The sequence below is a fragment of the Lepisma saccharinum genome, chromosome 1 (genome assembly GCF_977018435.1).
Source record: "Lepisma saccharinum chromosome 1, izLepSacc3.1, whole genome shotgun sequence".
NCBI lineage: Eukaryota > Metazoa > Arthropoda > Insecta > Zygentoma > Lepismatidae > Lepisma > Lepisma saccharinum.
In genome coordinates, this window is record NC_139229.1 from 175,698,205 (window position 1) to 175,715,112 (window position 16,908).

Consider the following 16,908-nt stretch of genomic DNA (forward strand, 5'->3'; position numbering starts at 1 on the left):
CGGATAGGCTAATCGGGACTGGATCTACAGTTTAAAGTGGGATCCGAACAACTATGTGCCTCCACCAGATATCGAACCCATGGCCCCTTGATTACAAGACGAGGACGTTACCACTACGCCATCGCGGATGCGCTCAAGATGAATTGGAAACTTGTTTTTACAAAAATATATTATTTGGAAAAAAAATAAAGTATGGAAAACAATTCAACAGAAAATTCCATGTCGCTTTCACATATGTACACAATGTTAACGTTGACTTTCGCAGTCTCTGCCTAGAATTTCATTTCTTCTTTTTACAGAGGAATGGAATTCCTAAGTGTAAATTGTGCAGCGGCGTCGTTCAAAAGTTTCACGACCATTCACGGAAAGTGCGGCGTCGCCGAGAGGAGAGAGAGATACGTCATCTGGAGCGGACACTACAATTAATAAGGCCAGTGTCGTCCTGGGCGTAGCGCTCGCTGTTTCTTGGAGCAGTTTATTTTCCGCACTACTGACCAGCTTGGTCGTGTGGAAAACCAAGTCGCGTCATTGGACGGCGGTGTTCACTAAGCCGCGGCTGGATATTACAAGAAAGAGAACAGAGTCCGTGAACAAAATATTTTTTTAGGCGGAGACACCGTGAATTCATGATGCTCGCCCCGTGGTGGTAATATTCTTAGATCACGAAAACCGGATGCTCAGCTAATATTGTTCTTCTTTGTGGTTTGGGAGGGGTTGGTTTAACGACTCCATTGACAAACTTGGGAGTTTTGCAACCTGGGAGACCATATTAGAATATGGGTGTTTTCTATTGCACAAGCATTGTATGTTATACTGCTGTTTACCTTAGGACAATATATGTACATCGTTCCGTGGAATTCCGAATCTGTTGTTTGTTTAGAAATTTTAATGTCTGTGTAATTTACAGCAAAAACACAACCCTATACTTAATGTGACAAAACCTATTACAAATCACAGTGACAAATGCCTGTCTAGTTCTGCGTCTCGTCTTTACATACATACTACGAGTATGTACACTATACAGGATTAATAATATATCCAAAGTGTCACCGCAAAATCCTTCAAAGAATAAAGGTCGTTAGGCAAACAACTTTTCTTGATGAAGCTTTTCTATTTGTCGCCACTAACCCTCCAAAATGGAATTTTGTCGTGATGCAACCACGCGACACTATCCCGTCATTGTCAGTATTATAGTCAAGTAATAGATTGACTTTTGTAATTACCATAAGGATAGTTAGGACTTATATGATAGATATCTCCTTTGTATGTCTGATGAAGTCGCATTTTCAAGTGCAGTGCCTTTATTGGTTGTGCCGCTCGAACGCGGTATGTATAGCAGCTGGAAGGAGGCCGCTTGCTGGCGAAATCGGATAAGCGTATCTCATCAACGGAAGCGCCTAGCACATTTGGTAGGTTTCCAAGCCAAGATTCTGTCGTTTCTCTTCGGTGGTCACGCTGCAGAACACTTCAATGGGACTAACTCTGATCAACGACATGTTATCTAAGACATATCCATGCCGTTGGAACGTGGATCTACCTGTCTCCCTGTGTCGTGGATGTCAGTATTTCATTTCATACGGGTGGATGTTTCGTATGGAAGAAGAATGTATGTTCGCTTCGTGGACATTGCTAAGGCGGAAATTGGTAAACCGATAAGTGGTGTGTGTTGATGTTATTAGTGTTGTTATAATGTTGTTAATAAGAATTTTTATGTACGATTCTTACGTGAAACTCGTCCAGAAGAACCAATGCGTGTGAACGCAAACTATGTCAAGAGAATGTAATAAATGTGTGTCAATACAAGAAAAACATTTCCAAAAGTAAGTGATAACTTATAATTTTAACATATTTGGATTTAAATAATTGAAATAAATCTATACTCTTGATTTGAGGGCTACGTACATCCAATTTCTCCGGCAAGCTGCGTGCTCCCAACCGCTGCAGGGCCCGCGGTCGACTGGCACCATAACCAAGTGAGGACACTGTAAAATTGATTTAGGGAATTTTTGTTAACTGACGTTCCGAAGTCTCTCGGACAAGACAGAGAATCTCTCTCCTTTCATTCTCGAACTTGTCTCAAAGGGTCTTCTGATCTCGTTCTGATCACAATTTTTACAAAGCCGCACAGTGGGCCAGAATTCTGAATATGGAGACAAAGATCGAAATTCCCACTTGAAAGCAGAGCATTTAAACCATTAGTTCCCTTGTAGAACAATGATGCGGCTGCCTCAAAACGCAAATAATTCCATCCAAGTGTTAACGTAAATAAGGTTTTCAATGGTCGAAACCCATACATTTGCCAAGTACCATTTCACAGACGTCTCGCACACATTTTTCCCCATTGAGACTGATGTTGAATTATCAGAACGTTATCTGTGTATAAGCTTGTTTTGTACATATTTTACATATCGTTAAGGTATGTACTTTCTGTGGATGGAGTATGAATTGGTTTACTGAATTGTGTGGATTCTTATACAAGCAGGTTCATACGCTGCCGTTTTCAACTGAGTTGCAATGAATGTTTCTTCCCCTTGACTTTCAAAATTTGTGGGACGAGGTGGAATGAAGATGTGTATGCCGAATAATTCAGTTGGTCTTATAAATGCAACCAAAAGAAATCTAGCTACAAACTTGTGCCAATGCGCAGTTGCGAAATGGAAAAATAATGTCAGTTGCATGCGTCTTCACACTGACAAATATGCCGGCGTTGAAGTAGAATTGCTTTAATACGCAGTATTTAACGTAAACCGAGCAGAATAGGAATACATTGGGGAGCTACATACCTCTCAGCTGGTATTCGGGATGATCTGACAGTTTTTAACACGTTAGTTTGCAAGATAGTGAGCGGTACATCATCTGCTCAGGTGTATTACATTTGTGCGATAGAAATTAAAACAATTTTGACAAGATCACTCAAAGAGCGGCATATACTCAGTTCTGACTGTCAATCCTATGTGCATGGATTGAATTCTGGAGTTCTTCCTTCACATGTCGTATCGACTCCAATTCAAGAGGCGTCAGCGAAAACGAAATCCCGAAAACTGAACACCTAGCAGAAATTCAAACGCTCCATGGACATTGTCGTTGACAAGCCTATAGAAGATGGTAGTGACACCTCCAATGAAGCAAGACAACACACCAATTCTTTCAGGATCCTAAAAAATCTGTCGAAATCACAGACATCAATGAGGTGTTAATCAAACGATGCAGCTATTTTGTACTCGCATTACTATCAAACCACCGTACTAACGTCCACAGCTTTCGTGAATATGCGTTGGAAACTGTGAAACTTCTTGTAACAGAATATTTCTGGTATTATATGCCCGATGGCGTACCCAAGATCTTGGTGCACGGTCCAGGTGCCATAGCAGCTGCTGTTCTTCCTGTCGGCAGCTCTCTGAGGAGGTTCAAGTATCAAGAATCAAAGACATCAGAGAACGACTTTCCAGCAAGATCGCCCCATTTCAACCAACGAAAATATTGTGCATCATCTGCTAATCTCGTCTGATCCACTAATATGAAGCCTTCAGCATTTGCCTGCTAAGAAATCATGTACGCTATCAGAAGACGTCACTCGCTTGCTCGACATCACGGAGTGTCAGATGAATCCCAGCAATCTACCTGACTAATGACAATCTGTCCACTACTAACAGTGAAAGTGAAGATTAAGGTTTATCTCAGTCAGTATCTGAACACAATGCACTTTAATAAAAAAAACATTAAAAAATCCTAGTGTAAGGTAGGTGAAATTCACCGTGCACATTGCACCGTGCCATGAAGGAATGGGAATGTGTAGACTCCACATATTCACGATCTCGATCATTTGTGGAGGTAATGCGATCAGCACCACGCTACTCTCCTCACAGGCTGCCTCCAGATACCCAATTATTATATGATATGTAAACTCCAGAGCAGATTTTATGCAGGAACAAGGCTGGGAAATATCCGACCGCAGATCACCCACCCCTAGAATCGAACCCGAGTCCCCGCATGGCAATCAGACGCCCTATCAACTGGACCATCGCGGCTCCATTTGGTAGTGTTTTCGTGTCAGCAAGCACAGGATTTTACTGATTTTATGCGATGTTGCCAACTGCAATTTTTCCCAGCACGTAAGAACAGGGCATTCTTTGTACACAAGACGTTACTTTACTATTTTGTACTGTCATCATGTGAATAACTACAGAATTTCAGTCATGTTATGTATTATACTCTGTTATTAATAATACTGACAGCGTATGTATCTCTATTCACCAATTCAGGTTTTTGTCCCCATTTTCAGAATTCTGGCCCACTGTGCGCCGTCTCGGTACCATCCCTAACCACATAGAATGAATTTATATGTACATTATCGATCCTCTCTGAAAAGGCCAGGAAAGTTTTTTTCGGCAAAATAAGTGGGAACGCAATCATTATTTTTAATCGTCTTCATCGCGATTAAGTGAAACTGATAGTTCAGTAAACGACGCCAAGCAAGAAAACATACAAACTGTTTGGAGCCTGTGTCCTACCATACACGAGCGTGTCAATTCAGCCAATCCCTTAAACTTATTCGGGACTCGGTATCACAATAAGACTTGTTTCGGCTCCGATAATATTTTCTGGAAAGCGACAAAAAAAAAATCTTTGGAGGCTGTATTGAGAAATAGCAACAGAGGTGAAACGTTACGGCACAAAGGAGAACTGCTTAAATGGCTTAGGTCTAAATTTTGTCGTGTAGTTAAAGAGATTGGTTTCTCCGCCAGTCGCGTAACTGGTTTAATCAACTGACCAAACTTCATCTGGCGGTCCAGGGTCTCCCTCCCTCCTCTGTCTCCCTCTCTTCGCTCACTGTGACTGAAATATATAGGCGTCAGCAGATGATGATTGATTCGAACTGGAGGCAGGGGTATCTCTTGTGGTGCTTCGCTCTGTGCCAAATCAACCTTGATAGCCACCCCCATCATCGCCCGACCCCCTCGTCATGTGCGCTGGTGTTTGCAGACAAATTCCGATGAAATTCTGCGTCATGGTCATCATCACACGTAATCGAGTGAATACTTTGGAAGATACTGTTGCATCCAGATAAATTGCACGTGTCACGGAATGATGGTTTAGCAGTGCAATTGCACGTGTCACGCGGAATGGTGGTTTAGCAGTGCCTGCAGCAAATTGCAATGCGCACAGAATCATGCGTGTATACCATGATTTCCATTTCGCAATGCGAAGAACTAAGGTGGTTGGTTAGTAAGGAAAATCAAAATCCCAGTTTTAGTCGAAATCTAAGTGCAAGGTAAAGGTGGCATCTTATGTTCTATTTGTCGGGGAAGTTCATCGGGAACTTATTCCCATAATTAATGCCACACACATATGCTTACATTTTCTGCTGATGGAGTACCTAGTAGCGGAATAAGGTCATCTTCTATTTGCAGATGGAATGTTAATCCCATACACATGATTAGGAATCAAATCTGAAACAATTGCAATACTTATATTGAATTAACAGATTACTTTCTTAAGACATAAGGTTTTGGCTTACAAATTGTATGTTTCTTTTTGTACCGTAATACCCTTCTGGTGGTGGCTGGCTATTTTTTGTTCTTAGTAACGTATTTTGTCCAGACCTGTATAGGCTACACGCCTGCTACTCGCTAGCATTGTGAAATTCTGAGAGCTATTTTTTAAATACTTTTGGATTGTGACCTTCCTTAGTTCAATTATGAAATAATTTGATATAGCAAGTGTGTACATAATTATATGGCATGTCTGACAGTCAAGAGAAAAATACTGTAAGGTCTGAGTCTTCTTTGTGGTTAAATTGCTTACTTTGTTTCATAATTTCAATGTACTGATTTTAATATCATATACAGGGAAACATATCCTACACACCGGATTGATACGGCATGGTACTTATTTTCTTTACTTTCGAATGCAGAGATGATTAGAATAATTACATGTTCATGAAGAAATGGAGAAATTATCACAAATTAAATCCAATGTGGACTGAATTGTATTTTTTTTACAAATGTATTTTATGAAGTATCCCAACTTTAGTATTACTTATTATTTGGGCATGTCAAATTAAGACATTTCGGGAACTGTTTTCGATACTTGCCTTGTTAGCACAGCGTATCGACGCCAGGGATGCCAGGTTCGAATCCCAGCCTGGGCATAGGTGTTCCTCGAGGGTGTCCTTCCAACTTCCTTATATTCTCGATTGGCCAAAAGTGGAAAAGAAACGAAGTAAAATAAACCAAATCAATCAGTACTTGCCTTGTGGGAAGTCGGGCCTCATTGTTATGTTTGCACCGAGTTGTCAGTTCGAAGATAACGCTTATGGAGAAATTTTAACCCCTGATTTTTAAACGGACTTCCAACAGACCATGTTTTAATCGCCTGCACTGTTCTCTCGACCTTTTTCCAAGCTGCTGTGAGGTTTCCTGCAAGGCTTGGTTTTACAGGATTTTGTTTTTCGTTCCTCTTTGCAGTCAAGAGTGTGGAGAGTGCAATGCGTGAAGGACATGCCTTGGACTGTAACGGTGCCGGACGTGTTGAAGCGAATAGCAGTTTTTGTCTCCTGCAAGAAAAGGGAGAATTTTACATCGTTGGCCTCTATGTTTGTTGTCCCATGTACACAATGGACTATTTTGAGTGGAATATTGTTTACGTAACTAGGAGATGCTGTATCTAAGTGGTCGCACTATATACTCGGAAAGCGACCGAGACCAGTATTGATTTGCTTCTGTGAGCTAGACATACGAGCTTGAAGAGACAGGCTTTGATTGCAGCGCGATTTTCCAGTCAGAGAGAATCAATGAAACCAGTTGAAATTAACACATACTTTATAATAAGAAACAAACTTGCATTGTATGTTGCCCTTTGCTTTTTACCATTATCATTTACCATTACAGCAAGGAATATAGCTCGTAGGAATGCTTCTGCAACGCTAAATTTCTGTACGTTATATATACAAATTAAGCCAGAAGTGAACCCCACCAGGACTTGAACCAGCGTATCTGGCATTTGCACGTGTTATACCAATCTATAATTCAATCGTTAGAAAAGTGTAGCCTAATTAACAGAAATTCTCTAATGTTTACAATTATGTAAAACATAGTTTTGTTATCCTTGCGGGACTTGAATATTTCTAAAATAAATTAAACTCTGGATTACTATTATGTAGCAAAACTGGTTGCAATTTTTTTCCAGAAATTTCATTACATCACAAAGTCCACTATTCTACACACAAAATTATAGCACGCGCCATTGGATAGGAAGGAACATGTGGATCATTCATGTAAATAACCAGTCCACTACCATACAAGTATAGTTATGTTAGGTAAATTAATAGGTGGGTTGTAACCCCACAAGCCAATATGAGTTTACGCCACTGAATGTGTCTGTACCAATGCCTCTGTTTGGTGCTTTTCTTTACGTGCAGAAACAGCTGAAGTATGTTAATAATAATAATAAATTTCTTTATTAAGCGGGCGAGGTTCAGCCTGTAGGCTGCTCTGCCACCTAACTCTTGTCAATGTAATGTTACATATACCTATAATAAACTGCATGTGGAGCAGTGAGCTACATGTAAAATAATACATATATACTTGTAAGAGATACACAAAATTAAATGAATACACAAAGTGATTAACTACAAATACAAAGGACAAAATAATAAGTAATAAAAAAGACAAAAGTAATATATAATAATAAAAATACAATTTCATGTAGTGACTTGATACCTTCAATATGTGCCGCGACTCTGCCATTGTTCCATTAACAGTATATCTTTTACTTTACCTCTGAAATGTACGGGATACGTTATGGAAGCAATGTTTGCAGCAATGCATGTTATAGCAAATAACACTATGTATCTTCATAAGAGACGATAACATTGCGACTGCTACCTTTCTTCAATGTGGCAACGGTTGTTCATAATGTGGAAAGGAAGGAACATATGCAGATGGTTTTCTCGTCTTCCCCTGATCTCAGCAGCGAACGTAATTATCCAGAAAGTAAAGTTGGTGGGCACACCTGCTGTTCAAAGAAGAGCGGGCATCCTGTTGCCAATAGCAACAGAAGTTGCACAACGGCTAAGAGTTTTCAGAACTTTTGCCGAGTTTCGAATTTGTTCCCGACTTTGTAATTCCCTTTACCTGTTGGTTTATCTGAGGGAAAGTTAGGTAAGTGTGGCTGAGAGAATAAGGATGCACTTGTGTGTTTGTGTGTGTGGTTGCCTGCGTGTTCGTGTGTGTAAGGGATTTGTGAGATTTCGCTCCGGAAGAAGTTCCCGGGTAAATTGAGATTGATGGTTATTTGGACAGCTGGAAATTAATGACTCATCTTGTCTTTTCTTTTAGTGTGGCCTGGGAACGAGGTAAACTAGGGGAGGACGACGCTGTACAGACGAAACTCTTGGCGCAAGGAAGCGGTAAGTACGCTGGCGTTTAGTTTTCCTCAAGTGATTTTTCATTCCTTTCATACTTTTTATCTTATTTGGAATTCGTACTAAAGGGCATCCGCCCCCGTATTCTATAGATTAGCGTAACACGTTGCAGTGTCAAAACTATTTGCTTACCTCTTGTGGTTGTTCCTTGAGGCGTTTTTTTTTATTTTCCCAATGGTTGTTGTTGATCAGGTGATGTTTAATGACAAAACTTTTCATGAACCCAAGATTTCGAGTGTGGTGAATTCCACAGCCGGAAGAATTTGAATTACAACTTTCAAAAATTCTATTCTTTTTTTTCCGAAATGTAAGGGCATCTTGAGTAGATTTTATTCATCAATGAAATACAATGTAATGGTTTGTGTGTGCCCAATTAATATTATTTTTAAAATATAAACTTCTATATTTTGAAAACAGTATGGAAAATGTAATTGAAAATATTTACACACACGTACAGGGAGATAGAGAAAGTTATGTTATTCCATTATGCTTGTCGGCTGCATAAACCAATAGGTATTTTACATCCAAACATGTCCTTATAAGTTTTTTACATTAGAGCCGTCATCCGGACGTTGTTAGTATTTCAATTTTGGATCTGTACAGTAAACCGAAATAAAAATTGGACACCTTTATCCTGAAATACTCGCTTCCCAGCAAGGTGTTATGTGTGTTTCCTAACTCTACGGCGGTGGTAGAGGTTGCCATTGAAAATTTGCTATTAAAATCCACTTTCGGCCTAGAGTTAGGCAACACACATAACACCTTGCAGGGAATCGAGTGTTACAGGATATACTGTACGTGTCCCATTTATGTGACATATTCCGTCGTCATTACATGTAGATTAAACAACCACGAACATTAAATGCGCGTTCATACGCACGCACAGATCGATAGAGAACAGAGCGATATTGTTTGTAAATTTGTAAAGAATACAGGTTAGTTCCCTCTAAACCATTATTGGATTCGTTCGTTTTATTACAACTATCAGTATTTCCATGCTACATTTTCCAAGTTGAAAACGCACTGAAGAAAGTGTTGCAAAATCGTATTCAAGGCGTTAACAGCCTCTTGCAAACTCGGTGTGTCATCGTCAATAATCGCGTATCGCTGCAGAGGATATGATGCGAAATTACATCACGTAGGGATGGAGAACGGAGAGTATCTTATCTTTCCAGTCAATAAGGCACGCTGGAATCAGTATTAATGGCTGTTCAGTGCGAGTCTGAGTCATTTTGATTTCGCCCGCTACGGATTCGACTGGATTTACGTTTGGGATCCCGTTGAAATTTTTGCGAGCTGCAAGATACCCAGTGCGGATGTTTCCGCTCAAGTAACTCCGAAACATATTCATAGCTTGGGCAGTCAACCGTGCGCATCTCGTCCACTTGAAAAGATATTCCTATACAATGCGTCGAAACCGGCTCTTTTTTCTGTTGCGGTCCCCCGCTTTTCAAATATGAACGTTCCGTGAACAGAATTTGGTAGGTATCAGTCAGGACTTTCACTGTAGATATGCCTCGCGGAAGTTTTCATGACTTTCTCTTCATGTTTTATTTGCAGAAGTTTAGTAGTTGGCTGGCTCCGATATATTTTACTAGTATTGTGTTTTGTGCTTCAGACAGCTGGATGGAAGGTTATATGCATATGAACACGGATTATTTGATAAGTTATCGTAAACGAAGAAGCTAGAGGACTTCAACTTGCAACGAAAGAACGTTTTCTTCGAAAGCCGACATGCCTCCTGCTTTCCACTCCCAATAAAACCTTGACCATGCTACATATTTACTGTTTTACAACAAAAATAATATCCTTATTTTTAAATACTTTAATTATTACAGTTAAAGAATACGTTTATTGTAGGTATGCATTTATTTAGTACCTACATAATGACAAGAAAACAGTAATCTCTCAGCTTAAATTGCTACATGCTTTAGCATTATGTATTTATTATGTTAGGCAGCAGTAAATTAAAAAACAAAATATTCGTAGGAAGTATGATACCAATGACATATTGCCTTCATTTTTACTTCTTTGAATTACTTCTTTACACATACCTACTAATATACTATGTATGAGCTTTAACTTGTTGAATGATGAAAATCACTTTTATTTTTCTTTCCATGCATTATCTATTTTCATATATCATGTTGATCTTTTTGTACATCTATCATACTTCTACTTTTACTTTCATAAATCAATATTTATCCTCCAACAATTTATTCATATTATTTTATCTAGTGCTGCCATTTGTTTCTTTTCTTTCTTTTCATCTCGTCTTATTGAAATATCTGGTTTATAAGAACTTTATTTTCGCGTGGCTATTTTTTTTAATCAAAATTAAAGATTTGGCGGTACTCGAGGAGAACACCTCTGTTTGGCACCCCGAGTCGTCCGACCCTTAAGCCGCTCCTGAGCTCTAATTCACACTTGCAAAGGATGAGCAAATCGCATACAGTTGTGGAGGCCAGCGAGCTCTTCGTGCAGTACGAATTCCCTCCTGCACACTGCTCCGTAAGACCAGTAAGCAGCAGAGTTGGGGAGCCGCTTGCGTTAGATAAGTAAAAAAAAAATCTGCCGCGGAAAGGCGCTCTCATTTTCACAAATCCACCACCTGCTTCTTCCGTGATTACAATGACACACTGCACTGTTACTCGCGAATCAGATGACGAGAAGTTTTCCCTCCGCACGAACGCGACCGACGAAGCCTCTTGTCTCGCTTACTTCTTCCTTCCGCCACCTCTTACAACGTGCATACGAGAGCGCTCTTTTACAAATACGGCGGCTTAACCAGGCGTCTTCTAGGGTCAAGCTAATTGTTGTACCAAAATGTGTCCATCTTCATCGAAACAATAATAGTTTTGTTAGGGTGTTCTGATTCCAAGGTTCTTTGTAACTTAGAGAGTAGTTGACGTTACTATGGCTGTCATCAGGTTAGTCCCGAGATTATTAAACCATATTCATGAACAGTTTTTCTTTTTTCTTTTCCTAGTATTTGTCATCAAGCCCCCCCCCCCCCCCCCCCATGCCACCCAAAGAAAGACTATTTGTAAGCTCTAGTGGAGCCACTCAAATGAGACAGAAGTTTGCGTGAAATTCTTACGAACCAGAAAGTTTACTGTGAATAATTTAATAATTACTGGCGCGTAATTCAAATTCCAGAGGCTGCTACTCAACAGTAGCTCTTAAGAGTAACAGAGACAACTTGTCTTAGGTGTAATAATACACACTCAGAAAAACAGTGGGAATTTCAACGCAGGTGCTTTACACTGCTTACAAGATTTATATATTTTAGAGCGAATAATTTTGTTCATTAAAGTAATTACTTTTGGGAAATGTCGGTATTCTTAAAATTCGGTGTCACCTGTAACAAATATATTGATTCGATCATAATTTCTGCACGAAATTCTGTTATTCTTGTTCCGTTTTTCGTTCTGTGACAAAAAAAGCTCTGCTATTTAAAGTTCGAAAGCAGAGCGTTGGAATCTGGTCAGCGCTTGTTGTGAGCGTACACAACTCCCCAGTGAGCCGATGTTTGCTGATTGCGCCCTTCTCCCTCCCGCCCACCCATCGTGCCCGGGGAATGGTTTATTCCTTTGAACCTTTTGTGTGCAGAGGGCTCTTTGACCTTGCAGCAGCTTGATGAATGAAAATGATTTGTGCGCAAAGACTGCACCTGCCGCTTTGCATAGGAGACGATTCCGTGGACTACAGGGAGGTAGCTTTCGCGCTCACTGCCCATAAAGAGTTCTTATATCAAGGGAAGATGGTTATTCCGCTGTCTCACCCTCGGAAGGTCTTCTGTCGATCTGCGATGATAGAAATAATTGAGTCTAAGAACAGATCAGAGAATTGGAAGAAGCCATGGAATATTTGTGGGGAGAAAACAGTGAATTTTAATTTTTCTACCAAAATTCCATTTGCCACATGATTATATTATTCAGTGCTTATGTTGAGTGATGTGTGTTACGAGAGGATGCTCAAAAGTTCTTGCCTTTGAAAAGAAGACCAGAAACTACGTTTTGACGCGGGTATTACTAGTTATGTGATTTACTTTATTTTACTTAGTTTTTCTGTGACACCAAGGATGAGTGGCGATATGATAAAATTGATGAAGGGACACTCACAGAGAACACCCATACCCAGGTCAGGATTCGAACCCGGGACCCCTGGCGTCGTTGCGCGCTGTGCTAACCACTCTCGCCACGGAGGTCGGCTTATTACTAGTTATTTAAACCCGTTTGGGAAGAACCGTGCTTATGGAGCTGCAAATCATCAAAATTTGCCACGTCTCTTCAAGCTTTGGAGTTTAGGGAACAACTAGTATACAGAAGGAGTAGATCAGGTGAGAATACCAGATGTTTTGGCAAATAAAAGCATAGGTATGCCGCTCTGTGATGTGAGTAGATACATTGAGGCAACTGGGCTCGTATCATCCTGATTTGCAAAGCGTAGTGAATAATAAAGCTTATGTTCCCCTAATGTTCCTTGTGTATTAGGAAGTTTCACATCTTTCTAGATAACATTTTGCGATTCTGAAAGGAAATAGAATTAATTATCGGCTTCATTTCCTTTAAGTAATTTGGGGAACATGCAGTATAAAACACCAATACCCTACTTACATTAAGTGTAAGAGGTTTTTCGAGATTATTGACTGGGTGCGTCCCCACTATCTCCTCGACAACGACGCCCATACCGTGAATGAAAGTCACGTTTTCAGGGCCAGTCACTTAAATCGGTCTCCCGGGATGTTCTTTATCTTCCGTCCTGTAGTAGCTTGTCGTAAAGCAAGCAGACTATTGCTTGGGTGTGCAGGAATGGCAGTTTTCACCCAAATCGCCGCAATTTGTCGCCGCCAATTGTTCACTTGGAGATGCTAAAAAACATGCTGACCAAGGCAAAATTTATTGTATAAAAAATATACACTAAAAACGTAACGTTTCCACCCTCTAACAGGGTCTATATTTTTTTATACAATAAATTTTGCCTTGGTCAGCATTTTAATGTTTTATTAACATGGAAACAGGACGTAACAGTGTTACCATTGAAGACGCTCTCTCGAACGTAGTGTTGGAATTAGTACAAGTGGTAAAAACTGTAGGCAATGGATAATGTCCAATTAACATTGCATGGTAATAAAGCACCAGTGTCATTAACATTCAGATAATTATTAAACATGTATCTGCTGTTTGTGTTACTCGGTGAACCAGATAGTAATCACTTAAAAAATCTTTGAAAGTACTTCTTCTAACCTTAAAATAAAAGATCACGCAAGTCTGGTTTTCATCTTGTGTTCTATGTAAAAATATATCGTCCCACGTGATGTGGGTACGCGACTCAGAAGAGTGAGAGCTGAGAAAAGTGCTGTTATGAGAGGTCTTCCACGCCAAATATTATTTGAAATTCGTTTCCGCGGCACGCCTTAGGAACTTCCACTTTAAAAAAGAAAAGCCGGAAGGTAAGAGCCCGCCGAAATTCAGTTACTTGGAAGCAGGGAGATACAGACGTCGCGGAGATCATACTGAATTGTATGCATAAGGAGAGCGAAACCACCATCGTCCATCAACATCACAAGAGGACGACGAGAGATGCTGAATGCTACGTGACCATTTAAAAGAGCGGCCGCGTGCACTTGGCAGTTCTGCGAGGCCGGAGTGAACAATGTGTTTCTCCACGAGGGCGAAACGAGTTGGTGGCCAAGAACAATGCGCTCCGAAATGAACACTTCATGAACGACTGACACGGGAGAGAGAGAGAGAGAGGCTCCAGACACTTTTCACTGGGCGCGGAAAGTGTAATTTTCATTAAGAATTTGCATTCATCATCGTCGTGGGTTACGAGAGTCTCCTTACTCCGTTTCTCAACTTCCGGCACTTGCGTTTCCCGTTTTCCCTAGTTCGTACATTGATTTTGAGACGGGTAAAATTGACTGTTCTCTTCGGTACTTGAATTTCAGGTAGTCACGGAAAGCCCGAAACCCTTCTGTATTCTTAGACCGTGTCCGAAAGGTGCAAGACCTACTTGAAGCGAATATCCTTCGAGAATGGTCTCACAGTTCAGTATGGAAGCAAAAACCTTTCGAATTGCACTTCAACTGCAGCACCAAATACGGCTAGCAGATAAAAACTACGAGCATGTTGTTTTCCCCACGTTATAAACACTTGTTTTTCACAATAGCATTTTTAAAAGTACTTATACTTGTATTTCCACACAATAGAAGAACTACAACCAACATCTGGCTGCCTTCCGACTTCCACGATTTCAAAGAAGTAACAACAAAGAAATGAGAGAAATACGTAAGACTGCACTGTCGAGTCCTACATGCTGCAGGCTAGACTTCTCGTTTAATTGGCGCTTTCAAACTGCAGGAGGAGACGTCACTTTGGACAAGACCGTACTTTAAGCCTGCTTTTTGGACCTTTTTGATCGGACAGAGCCTTAGTACCTTGTTCACCCGCAAGCTGTTGAATCTGGTGTAGAGAGATTGCCGTTCTGCCACGCCAGTAACATTTCTAATTGCTATGTGGATGTACGTACGGTGCTCGAATCCGAGAAGATACTATTGTGCACGCTCTCAAGTAGTCTTCAGATGTACAGTCTCGTTATTCGCGATTAAAATTATCCAATATGACATCTGGTGGGATTTTCTATGTAGGATAGAGGATACTGAAGTCGTTCAAGCATGGGAAATGTTCGAAAGACTAATGTCTACTGTTCAGTTTTATGCTCTAAATAGTTTTGAGGGTCATGACAAGTGAGAAGTTTACATGTGCTTCCACCCCGTCGAATCAACAATATGAAATGAAATTTGGAAATAAATCAGTGAAAACGGAATTGATAGAAGATTGGCATGGGGGATAGCATTGAAATGCAGCAAGGAAATTTCGAAGAATGCACGGGTCTGTTAACTTTATTTTCCAAAAGACGATTCTATTACCATGAAAGTAAAGTTTTAAATTGTTCCTTATGAATAAAACATTTTTTTTTCGAAAACAATATATTATCACAGACATTGTCTGTGGTATTATGGAAATTTGGAACAAGCGTAAGTCGATTAAGCGCAAAGATGAAAATAATTTGAGAATTAACTTACGAGGTGTGGCTAGAAAAAACCGGATTGTTGCTAGAAAATCTTTTATTGGTAATTTCGTACAATACGAACATTATCCCCTTCAAAGTACTCCCCTGAACTATAGATACACCGCTCTATACGAATCTTCCATTTCTGGAAGCAGTGCTGGAAATCATTTTCTGAAACCATGTTCATGACTTCCGTCGCTTTTGTTTTTACAGGTTCTACGGTCGTAAATCTGTTTTTGTTTTTTCAATGCTGACATGACCTTTGGGAATAAGAAAAAGTCGCACGGAGTGATACCCGGCGAATAGGGTGGATGTTCTAACACTGGGATCCCATGCTTGGCCAAAAAAGCCTTGACTGACAATGCCGTATGGACAGGAGCATTGTCCTGATGAAGAATCCAAGACTTGCTTTTCCACAAATCAGGTCGACGTTTTCTTACTCGCTCACGAAGGGTCGTCAGCACCTTAATGTAATAATGTTGGTTGTTTTGCAATAGCTCGAATACTCAAGCGACGATCCTCTCGAATCAATTCACCGACATTTGCAATGTTTGATTCCGTTTTCGACGTGCAAGGCCTTCCAGGACGCGACTCGTCCGCAATCACTTCTGGTCCCTTTGAAACCACTCAACCACTTGCGTGCGTGAAAAACACCCATCTCCGTATACTTCCTTCAACAAACCGTAAGTTTCTGTGGCGTATTTTCGGAGTTTCATAAGAAACTTCACATTGATATGCTGTTACACTTTCACACTTAAACATTTTTCCGACGGAGCACAGATGTACGGTTCACTTCGTCGACAAGCTACAGCGGAACTGAGCGCCGCGCACCCTGGGAAATCACACAGTCGATAGGCAGGATATCACGTTATACACTCATGCACCGCTTGATCTTGACGCGCTTGCCGTTTGTCAACAGCAACATCAATCCGTTTTTTTTTCTAGCCACACCTCGTATGTCTCTAATCATAAAAGAACCAGAAAAAGAAAATAGACATACTAATGTTGCTGTTTCATTCAGTAAGTCCTTTTACATTGAATATAGCCTCGATGAAATTATGAATTCTATTATTATTATTATCCTGTGTTATTATTAAACCAGCCTGTCTCTTTGGGGAAAGAACGGCAATAATATGTTGACATTTTTCTCCTGCCCAAGCTTTGCAAATACAGGTGAATTGCTGTATTTTAAAATCAATCCGAGAACCCCAGTTACAACCCGAGGTCTGAGGTACGGATGAAACAGCACTGCTTTGAAGAACCAGTGCGTATACATTACTTTCGTTTGCATTTTCCGTGTAATTTTTGCCTATCATAATTAAATGCTTCGCTCTCAGCACAGCTTCACCTTCCTTATTGTTCCTGGAATTCACATCGCATTCGAAATATTTAAAAATATCGCGTAA

At 40.3% G+C, this 16,908-nt stretch overlaps 1 protein-coding gene across 4 annotated transcripts in view; it reads left to right on the plus strand.

Moving 5' to 3' along the window:
* msi (RNA-binding protein musashi) overlaps positions 1-16,908 on the plus strand; it is a 531,937-nt gene that overhangs the window by 205,976 nt on the left and 309,053 nt on the right. For all 4 annotated transcript variants that reach the window (XM_083143243.1, XM_083143252.1, XM_083143224.1 and 1 more), the window contains one exon: positions 8,340-8,410. Coding sequence is in view for 2 of the 4 variants with exons in the window: in XM_083143224.1 (XP_082999350.1) it covers positions 8,340-8,410 (71 nt within the window). In the remaining 2 variants the exon portion in view is untranslated. The remainder of the gene's footprint in view (positions 1-8,339; positions 8,411-16,908) is intronic.